At 46.0% G+C, this 13,334-nt stretch overlaps 1 protein-coding gene across 1 annotated transcript; it reads left to right on the top strand.

Moving 5' to 3' along the window:
- The first annotated feature begins 6 nt into the window (after positions 1-6).
- Positions 7-4,295, top strand: RAN (RAN, member RAS oncogene family). The gene is made up of 6 exons (XM_011371387.2): positions 7-148; positions 572-656; positions 736-861; positions 2,026-2,213; positions 2,397-2,567; positions 2,656-4,295. The coding sequence occupies exons 1-6, from the start codon at positions 113-115 to the stop codon at positions 2,698-2,700; spliced, it is 651 nt and encodes a 216-aa protein (XP_011369689.1). The 5' UTR covers positions 7-112; the 3' UTR covers positions 2,701-4,295.
- The last annotated feature ends 9,039 nt before the right edge of the window (positions 4,296-13,334 follow it).

Here is a 13,334-nt window from a genome sequence, read left to right as displayed (position 1 = left end):
CCGGCCGGGCTGGTCCGGACGCGGGCCTTTGTGGGCCGGCACGTGGGCCGGGCCGCCATGTGCTCCCCGCCCGCGGCCGGCCTGACCGCTCTCTCTCCGCAGTAACATCACGATGGCTGCCCAAGGAGAACCCCAAGTGCAGTTCAAAGTAGGTGACGCTCGTGAGTGGGGTGCCATCGCGGGCGCGAGGGGCTGGAGGGCAGCGCCCTCGGTGACGCGGGTTGGCTCTTGTCCGGACGGATCTTGCGGACGTTTCTTTTATGAGCGCAAACGGGCCTGCTTTGTCAGCGGCCAGCGTGCTCGCACCGCGGTGGCCCTTCAGCGCCCCCGAAGCGGGCGGGCAGCGTCAGCCCCGTCCTCCAGGCCAGAGGACAGGGTACAGAAAGTTCGATGGCCTCCAGTCACTAGGCGGGACAGGGCCGCTTCCTTGGGCCCTCGAAGTGTACTTAAAGGGTTCTGCAAAGTGGTCCCTTTCCGTGCAGTGGGATCCAGAAAGTCAACGGCTGCGTCATTCGGGGGTCCTGAAATGATACACGTTTGGGGCTTATTTCAGAAAATTGTTTTCTAACAGCTTGTATTGGTTGGCGATGGTGGCACTGGAAAAACAACGTTTGTGAAACGTCATCTGACTGGTGAATTTGAGAAGAAGTATGTAGGTATGTGGGGAAAGACGCTGTGAAAATTTGTAACGAAATGCACGAATTCGGCGACTAACTTGAAACGCCTGTGTTTCAGCTACCTTGGGTGTGGAGGTCCATCCCCTTGTGTTCCACACCAACAGAGGACCTATCAAGTTCAATGTGTGGGACACAGCTGGTCAGGAGAAGTTTGGTGGCCTAAGAGATGGCTATTACATCCAAGGTGGGTATTTGATTTTAACGAACATTTGAGAGGATTTGTAGTTTAGTCTTCCAGTTGTTCACTGATAATCAGATCTATTCCAGTAAATGCAAACTGGATACTGACTATACTAGGCATTATGTGATTCACATAGAGGAAAAAGAGGTGCTGCCTCCAGGGAGTTGGCCTTCATTTGAAGGGGAGAACATTTTATGGGAGTTGTCTGTGTCTTTTGATAGCATGCTGTGTCATGATAGGCACTGTGGAAAACTGTGGTTTGTATTGAGGCTCTTGATTTTAAAAGAATAGACATGCTGTTGCTGCGGTTCTGTATTTGAAAACTTAGTTCGAGTATGTGTTTTGGTGGTTATTTCTTGTCTGCTCCATTAAAAAGATAGTAAATAGTTTGACCAGATACTGGATCAGAGGAGCTACATTTTCTCTCTTGTAAATGTTATTTAAGGTCAGCTGATTTCTTTTTAATTTTACAAAATTTTGCACATTTTTTCAGTGCTTTGTTTAAATACTGTTGTCATACCAAACAAAAAGATGAGTAAAGGATAACTTATTTTTTGGAGTCTCACTCCTGATGAAAAAATGTGGGAAATCCTTCGGTGCCTTTAGCTTTGAGTGTATAAATACAAGGATTCCGCTCCCCTCTCCCCTTCAAAAAATTCTTTAATTAAACTTTTATGTTGTGCAGGTTCTGGCTTGTTCTTTTATTCATTTTGTTGTGGCTGTTTATACGACTTAACATATATAGACTCACTTGATTTTAAAAAAAGTAAAGGCATGAACTACCCTAATATATTCGACCATGTAAGAGCCTTTTAAAAAATAGATTCCTAGATCCCCATAATGTTGGAGATGAATTCTGGAACACTGTTTTATCATTCATGTACTTTGGGGGATGAGGCAGAATTATTGATGAAGTAACTGCAGGTAGAGGTTTGATATGATAAGCTGGTCTTTTACATGCCATGTAAAATGGGGATTTTAAACAAGATTGTCTATTAAGCTAACAGGATACTTGGAATTGGAAGAGATCTTGAAATTGAGTGGAGATACCTAGATGACCTAGAGTTTTGCCTGAGAGTATGAGTTAGAATTCGTAGTTTTTAGCGTTTCTCATCCCTATAGTAAATTCCTAGGCGTGTACTAATTACTCTTAACTCCATCTTTCAGCCCAGTGTGCCATTATAATGTTCGACGTAACTTCGAGAGTTACTTACAAGAATGTGCCTAACTGGCATAGAGATCTGGTACGAGTATGTGAAAACATCCCCATCGTGTTGTGTGGCAACAAAGTGGATATTAAGGACAGGAAAGTTAAGGCAAAATCAATTGTCTTCCACCGAAAGAAGAATCTTCAGGTTTGTTCCTTAAAACTTACTAACCGAAATATGACCCTTAGATAAAATTGTAATATAGGTCTGTGAAGTGATTCGTAGATATCTTTGATGTGTGAATTGAAGGAGTTTCATTTTTTAATTGGAAACATTCCCTAGAATAATCATTTAAGTAATGGATTGTTTAAAATTAATTCTTTTGAACAGTACTATGACATTTCTGCCAAAAGCAACTACAACTTTGAAAAGCCCTTCCTCTGGCTTGCTAGAAAACTAATCGGAGACCCTAACTTGGAGTTCGTTGCCATGCCTGCTCTCGCCCCACCGGAGGTTGTCATGGACCCAGCTTTGGCAGCACAGTATGAGCACGATCTAGAGGTATGACATGTTCACTTACTGGTGTTAGATTTGGCGTGTCTGTCACAGCTTTCAGCTGGAGCATTACGGTCTTTCCGTCTCTCTCCAGGTTGCTCAGACAACTGCTCTGCCGGACGAGGATGACGACCTGTGAGAAAGTGAAGCTGGGGCCCAGCGTCAGAAGTCTAGTTTTATAGGCAGCTGTCCTGTGATGTCAGTGGTGCAGCGTGTTTGCCACTTTGTTATGTAGCTAAGCAGAACATGTGCTTAATCTGGGATGCTGAAGGAGATGAATGGGCTTCGGAGTGAATGTGGCAGTTAAAAAAACCTTCATTTTTTGGACCTGCATATTTAGCTGTTTTGGAACGCAGTTGTTTCCTTATTGAGTTTCAAATATAAGATCGCTACGGTCACATCACAATCCTCAGTGGTGAAACCTTGTTTGTTATTGTCATTCCCGTTCCTTTCCGTTTAGAATCAGAATAAAGTTGTATTTCAAATATCTAAGCAAGTGAGCTCATCCCTTGTTCAGTAAGCATTTTAAAACCACTAATAGGAAAACTGCTGTTAACTATTTAGATTGTCTTTACTGTTATTTAGTTTGGAGTCAGGTTAAATTCTTGTGTCTTTATTTTTTGTACATTTGAACCATTTCACACAAATGACAGCTCAACAGTATTTTATTTGGTAAGTGGTTCTGTGTAAATATTGTCAATGTGGTTAGCTTGAAATCATACCTCCACTAGCCTTCGGGCTTGGGGTGTCAGGGCAGAGCTTGTCCAGGTTTATGTGGCCCACGTCTTAGACATTTGAAATAGGCATTTTAAGAATCACAGTTGCTTTTATCCTACGGCAGAAGTAACTGCTAATGCGGAGCTTTTTAAAAGTCGCATGGGCGAAACCATACAAATGATAGCAAGACAGAAGTCTTATTCGTTAAAAATGAATATAACTGATGCATTTATTTGCTTTTGTTTTAGTGTTAACACGTTTAATGTAAAGTTGATGCTACTTTAAAGATGCCAAAAATTAAGAATTTAAGTTAGATGCACCACAGCTTTAATGGTTTTTTTTCTGAATGGTGTTTGTGGGCTGTGCAAGCACACACACACACACACAGGAACCAGAATGCTGCAGTAGGAAGGTAGACGTCAGCGTGCCTCTCAGCAGTGAGATGGACTACAGAACTCCATGAGCATTTATCTTTTGTGTGGTTTCCACATTTAAAAATGAATTGGGTCTGGCCTGAATTTGACCCAGTGACACTACTGTAGTAATTAAAAAATAAGAGCTACTTTGCTCATATAAGTACTGCTATAGTTTACCAAAGTTCTTTAGGTCCAATTTTCCTTAAATGACTTTCTTATCTAAAAATGGTAGGAAAGGATCACTTCAAGGACAATTAAGATACCAAGGGTAGGATTGAATAAATTTTGATGTTAAGCTGGTATGAGTAGATTCACTTACAGATTTGAATCGCTATATATGCTATGCTATATTCAATTCTGAACCAGATTTTTAAGTCAGGTTTGAGACGTTTCTTCCCATAATCAAAACCGTTCATTCAGATAATTTGGTATAAGGAATATGTTGTCTGTAACATGTAGAATGCAAGTGTGGCAGATATCCTGAATCTTAAATGTAACAGTTGAATTTTGGAAGCTGCTTGTTTGATATGGGGTGGGAGAGAATTTACAAGTCATTGGAAGAAAATATTGCTGCAAAATACATTGCTTTACTTTGCTTGGATTTTCTGAATCTGGTATTTGCTCTGAAATACTGAATAGCAGATTATCATCTTGGGGGTAGATTTCTATCCAGTTCAGACAAATGGAGAATTTTTCCCCTCGCTATTTCGAAATCTGGTATGGGGGAGGCCTTGAATTGAAAGCCATGTAATTTCGTTTGGTTATGCAAACTAGTTAGTAACTGTTAGAGCAAATTAGTTAAGAGTAAGCCTAGCAAATTTGGTTTACAGAAAGCCTGGAGCCTCGATTTATTTGGATGGTAGGAGTGTTCTATTTGCTGAAATACATGGCACAATTCAAAAACAGGGAGTATTGGTAAAGTTTAGTAAGGGTAACGTTTTCGAAAAGTGGGTTCATGACATTCTCTGGTCAGTTTTTTAAATCTACAGAATGGGTTTTCAGTTCTTTTCATCTCAAAATAAGGGCAGAGATTTTCAAAAATAAACTTCCGTAAAGGACCAGTTTCGTGGCCACCTGAAGTGAATAGTGAGAGTTCTTAGTTTGGTGAAACATCACCTTACCTCCTGGGTTAAATTGGTTCGACTTGTCAGTTGGGCACGTGGGACAAGCTGACCCTGTGTTTTGGTGGCACCTTCGGCCATGTTGGGGCTGCAAGCATCCTCCCAAGATTATGGGACTTGTTTCCAAAAGCTGCACGTCACAGGGGCTGTGCTGGCATCATCGTTCATCTTAGTCCTCCGTGGCTCGAATCCGTATTGGGGAGGTCGAAGGTGCACCACAGGGCCCTTGCCGTTGGGGATTTAGGATTACACTCAGAAGTGGGTCTGCTCGCACCCAGGTCCTGCTGCAGGATGCCCACCTGGCTGCGGTGTGGCCCGTCCATCGCCCGCAGCCTGCCGCTGCAGCCTCACGCGCTTTCCCTCTAATGCTCCATCTGCGAATCCCGGTTACGTGCTCGGCGCAGGCAGCCCCCTCACCCCCCACCCAACAGCTTTTCCGTCTGAGTAGAGCGCCCCCCATTGTGGACAGGCCCTCGTGGCCTTGGTCAGACCATAGCTAAGTCTGGTTACCGTGAGGGTGGGGGCAGAGCCTGCGCCCTGGGTCCCCAGTGAGCTCTCTGGGAGCTCTGAGGAAGGGAACTGGGGGATTGGGACGGGCAGAGTTGAATGTCGCAGCAGCCTGGTCACTTGAAGGCGTGTTTCGCTCCCGGAGTTTGCAGCTGGCACTGATTGGTCCATCGATTCCAGCCCGTTTCCTGCATTGAGTAGGGCAAGTGGGCGGCCCGGAAAGCTGGCACGTGAGTCAGAGTCAGCCTGCTTCCCGTCCGCCCCGAGAAGACTCGCCGGCGGCGCTTGCGGCTGCAGCGTTCACCCCGAGATAACTCGTGGGTCGCAGTCCGGACCTCACCCCCAGGTCTGCCACGAAATAGCTCGCTTTGCTTTTCGCATCGCTCTATGTGGATAGTCTGGAAACAAACGACATCGGTCTATTTACAGCATTCTGGCTTTAGTAGCGGCGTTTCCATTTACAAAATACAGTAATTCTCGATCGCCGAAAATGTCAAATCCTAGAAAACGTGTCTCGACAGTGAAGTTAACATGGTCTCGAACAGCCGTTAGCCAAAGATTCATTTGATGAACCCGATTTGTGTGTACATTTCTGTTACGTTAGGACTAGAGTCGAGTTCTGTTTAAAAATAACTCCGACTTTTTATATTTTATTTTCACATTGAAAACCACTCAGATTTGCTTCAGCCTCAAAAGAGCGTGTTTATGTAAAATTAACACTGGCAGCGAACTGTTCTTTTTGTTTCTAACCAGGAAATGGGTTAAAAAGATGCCTCGTTTAGCCATCAGCGGTGGAAGAGGAACCTTGAACTTAATTGGTTTTCAGTTCCCTCCCTTTAAGAAGCAAAATAGAAGCCTTTCCAGTGGACACCATGGACAGTTCACTGCATGGACTCTGAGCTGTGCGCTCCCCGGGGGAGACCAGCTGTCATCCTGGGAGATGGGCGGGCAGGAAAGAGCGGTGACCCAGTGAGTGCTGCGGCGGAAGCCAGGGGAAGCTCAGAGCAGGACAGGCAGCGATCTGAAGGTGTGCGGGGAGGGTTCGGGGCAAACGGCGGGCGGAGACCCTGCGGGAAGAACGGCTGGAGAGCAGGCAGGGGAGGCTCCGACGGGGCTGTGTAGTCCGTCCACGGGTTCGGTGCTCTGAGCACAGCGGGAGGCCACGGGAGAGGCAGAGGGTGCCCAGGAACCGTGACCGTTGACCCTTGCCCCGCTCAAGTTCATCCTCCACGCCGCAGGGGATGGACAATGACGCTCGCTTATGTCAGAACCTCTGCTCGTCCAGCAGACACCGCAGCAGAATCTCAGACGGACGAACGCCTCTGCGAACGCCAGGTGCCACCAAACTCATTGCCCCCGTCTTCGCCGAGGTGTAATCGGCAAGTGAAAAGTGTATTTGCCCTGTACAAGTGCCCCTGTGGCACGGTCAGCATGCACATCCCCTTTGCTGTTCTGTGTGTGGTAGAACACGTAAGCTCACTCTCAGCAGATCTGAGTATAAAAATACACAGCAGCCCCACCCGTGTGAGGTTTCAGTTACCTGCAGTCAATTGTCATGGCTCAGTGATCCTCCTGATGCCACATCACAATGCCCACATCATCCACCTCCTCACACAGGCTTTGTGTCAGTCACCTCACAAGAAGGGTACAATAAGATATTCTGACAGACTGCATTCACAACTGTCACGACAGCGAGTTGTCATGTTTTGTTAGCATTCATCTCTTACTGCGCCTGATCTATAAATTCAACATCATAGGTGTGTATTCTAGGAAAAAATGCACATATAGGATTTTCTGCTGTCTGGGGTTCCAGGCACTCACTGGGGGGCTTGGAAAGTCCCCCCTGCAGTTAAGGGGAACAACTGTATACCAACTACCGTCCCCATGCTGTGTCAGTGCCCCAGAAGCCATTTGTCCTGCATGAGTGAGACTGAGCCCTGGCCCATCACCCCCCTTTTCCCCCTCCCCCCAGCAACTTCCGGTCTACTCTCTGCTCCTACAAGTTCAAGTTCTTTAGATCCCACATGCACTGTGTCTGGCTTATCTCACTCAACATAATGTCCTTGAGTTTCATCCATGTTGGAAATGACAGGCTTCCATTTTTGAGGCTGAATAATGTTCCTTTGTGTACATGACACCATGCTCTCCCTGTCCACTCCGCCATTGGTGGACACAGATCATTCTATATTTTGGCTATTGTAAGTTTGCTGCTTTGATGAGGGGGTGAAATGCCAAGGGGCTTCCCCCAGAAGCACAGACGAGCTGAATTACCTGTATAAAGTCACCGCCACACGGAGGCAGCGCCAGTGTGTTCGCAGAACTGTCAGGCGCCATGGTCATGTGGGTGACCCTCTGGACATGAAATGCAGGAAACCCAATTGTTCGGGAGAACACCGTTTATTGCAGACACTGATGCCAGCCCGGCAGAGTGACCTGATGGGCAGTTTGGGGTGAGTAACATTTGCTTTTCGCTTTTTACCCCGTGACGTGATTGACCATGTCCCTCCAGCCCCGCAAAGTGGAATTAGTTATATACTTTATATGTTAAAAATTCAGGGATTTGAACAGTTAAAACGTAGTCACCACATTTTCGTACCATTCGGCAGTGGCTGCTGTTGACACTGTCATACAGCCTTCCCAGCGTCCCCCACGAATGAAGTTCTGCTGTCATGCTGTTTCGCTTTTTCTGCTGGCTCGGCCACATCAGTTTTCCGGCAGCGAGCCAGGCGCCCACGGCGTGGACAGGCCGGCGTGTCGTCTGACGAGCTCCTTGGCCTCGTCGGGCTGTCCCTGTGCTCTGCTCCATGCAGCGCGTGGCGGCGGGTGGGGAGGTGCCCCCAAAGGGCACCGTCTCCCGGCGCACAGACCTTCCGCCTGCTCCGCCCCCCACAGCATCATGATCTTAAATTCCAGCCTTTGAAGATGTGCCCTGATTTATCCGATGCTGATAGGAAACCAACACGACTTCTTGAGAATGTCGTGTGCGCGTGTGGGCGCCGTGTCGTCTTCACCTCTGTCCCCAGCGTCTGACGGGGTGCACGACACAAAGATACGGACCCGTGCTGAAGTAAGCACATTTTAATCACTAGCCTATAAATTCAAGCCTCCGTGTCGTGTTACGCGCCGGTGTGGGGCCCAGGAAACGTGGGCTGGGGGCGTCGACGTGGGGTTCATAGGGACAAATCTGGGAGAGAAGTGAGGCTGACCAAAGAACGCTCCGAAGGGAGGAAAGCGAAAGCTTAAATCGCAAGCGAGCGCGTCGGGGCCGGACGCCCGAAGGTCTGCAGGCTCCAGGGGCTCCGCACGGGGAGCGACGGTCCCCATGGTGGGCAATCTTACCTTCTGTTCTGAGTCACTGCCGGTGGCTGGGTCAGCAGTGGCTCTAGGGTTGCCTGTTCCTTCCGAGACTGGCTTTAGCTGTCCTGGTCCCCAGTCCCAGCAGCACAGATTGAAAGACAAGTCAGGCTCAGTGTGGGTCCTGCTGCCTGAGCTGTCATCACTGGGGTCCTTGTCCTCCCTGGGCGGGGTCAGTTCCTGGGGCGCCTCTTCTAGGCCTGCTGTTGGCCCTTCGTCCTCACGTGCGTGGCCTTTCCACCGAGCTCGCCCTTCTAGGGGGGGACAGTTCTGTGTCTCCCTCTTAGAAGGCCACCAAATCTATGTGATTGAGGCCCCACCCTTACCACCTCATTTAACCTCGATCACCACCTAAAGGCTCCCTGTGCCACAACAGCCACACTGGGGCTTAGGGCTTCGGATTTTGAGGGACAGGACACCTAGTCGCACAGCTTGGTAGCCTCGTGTTGCTGAGGTGCAGACGCTCGGGCCCCTGAAGCCCCGTCCGCCCTGCAGGACGCTCCCATGCTCCACTGCGTCCCCAGACCGGTGGCTTCGGGGCTCCGGCGAAGGGCTTGCTGGCGCTCTCGAGATCTGCTTTCAGATCCAGCCTGTAGCCTCTTCTCTCTCCTTTCCCCGCAAAGATGCTGCCAATACATGGGCCTTCTAGGTATCGTGGTTTGTCCCCGTTTTTTTGTGTTTTTTTTAAGATGTTGTCCTTTTATGTTTTCGCTACCATAGTTCCCTTGTCTGCCTTTGCAGGCGGAGGCAGAGTTAAATTTATGCCACCGTGGCTGCCATCATCACCCAGAGTCCCGCCTATGAAATATTATTTCCACGAAGCTGCACCTGAATCAAATCAAGCTTTCAAACTTAACCACTGATTTTAGACATGTAAGATCAGAAGTTACACTGTTCAGATAAAGTCAGCAAAATCCAGAATGTGGGAAACCCAACCCAACAACTTCCTTTTAGGAAAAACAGACAAGACACACACACGCACGCGCGCACACACACGAAGTTATAGCTTCGAAGAGACTTAACCGGCATGAAAAGCAACCTGTGGACCTTGTTGAGACCTTGATTTTGACAAAGTCTGAGGAAACATTTATTTGCTAGACGATCCAAGAAATTTAGCACCGATTATATATTTGATGACGCTAAAAAATTATTGTTCATTTTTTTGCTGTGATATAAGTTTTTTAAGTCTACTTTGGTATACGTACGAAAATTTCTGTAATGACAAACTGATTTGTGAGAGTGCCACCTTGATTCCTCCTCCGGTGGCTTTGCCGTTATCGATGGGTGTCGGAGCCATCATTTCGTTAGGGACTGCAGTGGCAACTTCCGAACTTCGTCATTCTCCTGCATGTGTCAGCTGTGACTCTTCTATGAAGAATTTCTTCATCCACTATTTATTTGCCTAAAATATGGCCCATGTGGGACGAGCAGAATAAATACTTGATTCTTTTCCTTTATCAGCTTTCTGAGTAACGATCTGATGACCTCGCAACCTCTGGAAGTGACCGGTGAGCTTTGTCATGTACACTTGTGTTTTTATATGTTTGGAGGGCTTCGGTGGATTACATTCATTTTCTTTGTTTTCCCCATGGTCACATTGTGCCATCTTTGGCCAGTGGGGACACCGTCAAGTTTGTTCTGTGTCATTTTGATAGGACCCTTTTCTCTTTTAATAATACTTTTGCTCTCAGGGGTGACAAAATATCTCCTAGGGTCATCTGTCCCTATCCTGCTCCAGACCTAGTATCAAAGATTTCTGGAGAAATGCTATTTAGAGACCTGACCCTGAAGTCTGTTACTTATTTGGCGTTGCTTCTAGCCTTTTGGTTGACAGAGAAGGGAAATATTTTTTTTTTCTCAAAGGAAAAAATAATTATCGGTTCATACTGTTATTTTCAATTAAAAATTAAGCATATACTGTTTTTACTTTGATTTTATATTTACATTTTTTTATGCTAAATCTTGGTTTTTAACAGTTACTATACTTACTTAATTGTTTTGTCATACAATATAACATAACTCTAGAATAACAATATCAATATTACCAATTATAATAGTAACACTGAATGTAATTCAAGATTTCTCTCTCTCTCTCTCTCTCTCTGTGTTTTCTTTCCCACTAATGGTCAAACTATAGTGTTTTAAAATCACTCGACATAATTCTCTGTGTGGTTACACTGTCCATTTGGTATACGTAGTTAGGTTATTTTTTTTTTTTTTAAGCATCTTGGATCTTTAACTTTTTTAAAAAGGGGGAGAAACATTAATCTTCAAAAGCCAAAACCAGAAAACAAGTTATATTAGCGACCTCAAGATTTTATTCCTGTTGCTTCTCCTTCCTGATAGGCAACTATCTAGTTTTATTAGTTTTTGGTTTACCTTCCACTGTTCCTTTTGGAAAATAAAAAGGCAAAATTTTATGTATTTTGAAAATGTAAGCATGCGTGCGTGGGTGTGGTTGACTTTGAATGAGTGTGACATATATTCATATTTTCCCTCACACAAAAGTTATATATACTGTTCTGAACTTGAAATAATATACCCTGGACACACTCCATAGCAATATAAGATGTTTGCATTTATTTTTACAGCTGCATAGTACATGTCACATGACGCTCGAGAACTATTCAAACAGCTGGACACCGGGGTTATTCCCAGTCTTCTGAAACGAAAGTCTCCTGCAGACACGATCCCACGGTGTCCTGCTCGGGGCCCTTGCAGTCGATGACCAGGAGCGGGCTTGGGGTCGGAGGGAGGGTAAAGGCACATTCAGTTTCACTAGATATTGCCAGATCCTTCCCTGTAGGGGTCACGTCCATTTTCATTCCCGATAGCGATATATATTCTGTTTTGGCCACAGTCATTTTTTTTTTTTTTTAAATTATACATCTTAAAAATTTTCACATAAAAATCTAGATCTCCATTTGCTCTTGCGACAGACAACGCGTCTGTTCTGACGGTGCTTCCATCTGGGAGTGTGTGTACACGCACGTGTGTGTATGTGCGTGCGTGTAAAACTTTCTCCAGTTTTATTATTTTTTTAATGTTATTTTCACTGCATAGAGAGGGAGTGGGCCCCGGGCCCGGCCCCGACAGCTGAGATCGGGGTCTCGATGTCGAGCGTGGTCCTAGAAGACCGAAGAGGGCTGCCGTGGGAGTGCCGTCGGTGGGAGTGTCCTCGCTGAGACGTCGAGATGCAGATTTTGCTGGTTAGTGACCTTCTAAGATTCAATCACCAATTATTTAGTAATATTAAATTCTTACAACACTCGAGTTTAATAAAACTCTTTGATATATATCCTTGTTATCTGAGAGTAATTGGTATGAGAAGTAGTCACTTGAAATAAGTCTGTTTGAACAAGGATTAAAATTTGAGCGTGAAGAGTGAAAAGCGATTAGGACTTTGCTTTGAAAAATGAGACTAAAGATGGAAAATGACATGTTTAGAGTGAATGCCATTGAGCTGATAATTGGAATTATATGCTAATTCTTACAGCGAACCAAAAATGAATTGCATTAATTTGGGAAGAAGATCATTTGTGCAGTAGAATCATAGTATATTCTTCAATTCGCACTTGATTTTCACAGTGTAATCATAATATTTTTTTTTCCTGGAAATATCCGAAGCCTCCCTTAGTTTCCTGGAGAGCTGCTTTAGTTTTCAGTATTTAAATCATTCCCTTTTGAATGCTCATCATTCTTCTTCAAATTAACCTCTGCGATTCTGTCAGTTTCTCATTTCTTGGTAACTTCGCGTGAGAAACGGGCGATTCTGCAACACGACCTTTTACCCGCTTATCGAATCTCACTTCTTTTCGGGACGTGCAGTCTCTTTTGAACTGATTTTTACTGCAGTCTCATTGCTCAGAGAGGGCTGGAGTCCCCGAGAGCAGAGACCGTGCTGTCCGGACTCGGGTGCGGACGGTCGGCCCCACGAATCAGGGAGAGATTTGAGCCGTGACTTCACAGACGGTTGTGAGTGAACGGCACCACCGGGCGGGCTTTGACGTCCTGCTGCAGCCTCATGTAGGAACGATGGGTGACAAGAACACTCTGCATTTCATTCGATTCTCCCAACAACCCCATTACCCAGCCAAGGCCTCCCACCTGGGACATGGTGGCACATAGGACGCCTTTGGTCACACCGCTGATCCTGGCAGTGTGGGGACTCTGGGAGGACGGATATTTATAGGTCCGTCAGCAGTGCTGACACACGCACACCTTGAAAGAGTCTTAAATGTGAGTTGTATTTCCAGGAGCTCCTTGCAGTCTGAGAGGCTACTGCCTTACGGGAGGGTTTTTTTCCTTTGTTTCTCCAAAGCTAAGCAATACAAAAAAAAAGTACTTCACAGAGGACCTGAGTGTGCAGTGTGTTTGAACAGGTGAAATATAACGAAGGGATCCTGCCGTTTGTCGCTAGGTGGAATCGTCTTTTAAAAGATCGTAACTGTGATAAACCAGTGTTAATATTCAGCTCGATTTCTTCAGGGAAGGTGCTCCTTACCCGTAGGCATTGGTGGTGACACTGACACCATCATATGTGTACACACGCACGCACGCACGCACACACACACACACACGAATATGTAGTAAAAACAAGTTTCTGCCAGAATCAAGGTTCCAACGCGAAGTGCCTTCCCGGCGAGTCCTGACTCCTT

This window comes from Pteropus vampyrus, unplaced genomic scaffold (assembly GCF_000151845.1).
Source record: "Pteropus vampyrus isolate Shadow unplaced genomic scaffold, Pvam_2.0 Scaffold189, whole genome shotgun sequence".
Lineage (NCBI taxonomy): Eukaryota > Metazoa > Chordata > Mammalia > Chiroptera > Pteropodidae > Pteropus > Pteropus vampyrus.
Note: the sequence above shows the minus strand (reverse complement) of the source record. Positions and strands in the feature narration are given on the sequence as shown.

What these genes read in the sequence shown, in the direction of transcription:
- RAN (XM_011371387.2), top strand. Translation starts at nt 113, where the DNA reads ATGGCTGCCCAAGGAGAACCCCAAGTGCAGTTCAAA. An exon ending in AGATGGCTATTACATCCAAG is followed by an intron (nt 862 to 2,025) that starts GTGGGTATTTGA and finishes TCCATCTTTCAG; the next exon opens with CCCAGTGTGCCATTATAATG. An exon ending in ACCGAAAGAAGAATCTTCAG is followed by an intron (nt 2,214 to 2,396) that starts GTTTGTTCCTTA and finishes TCTTTTGAACAG; the next exon opens with TACTATGACATTTCTGCCAA.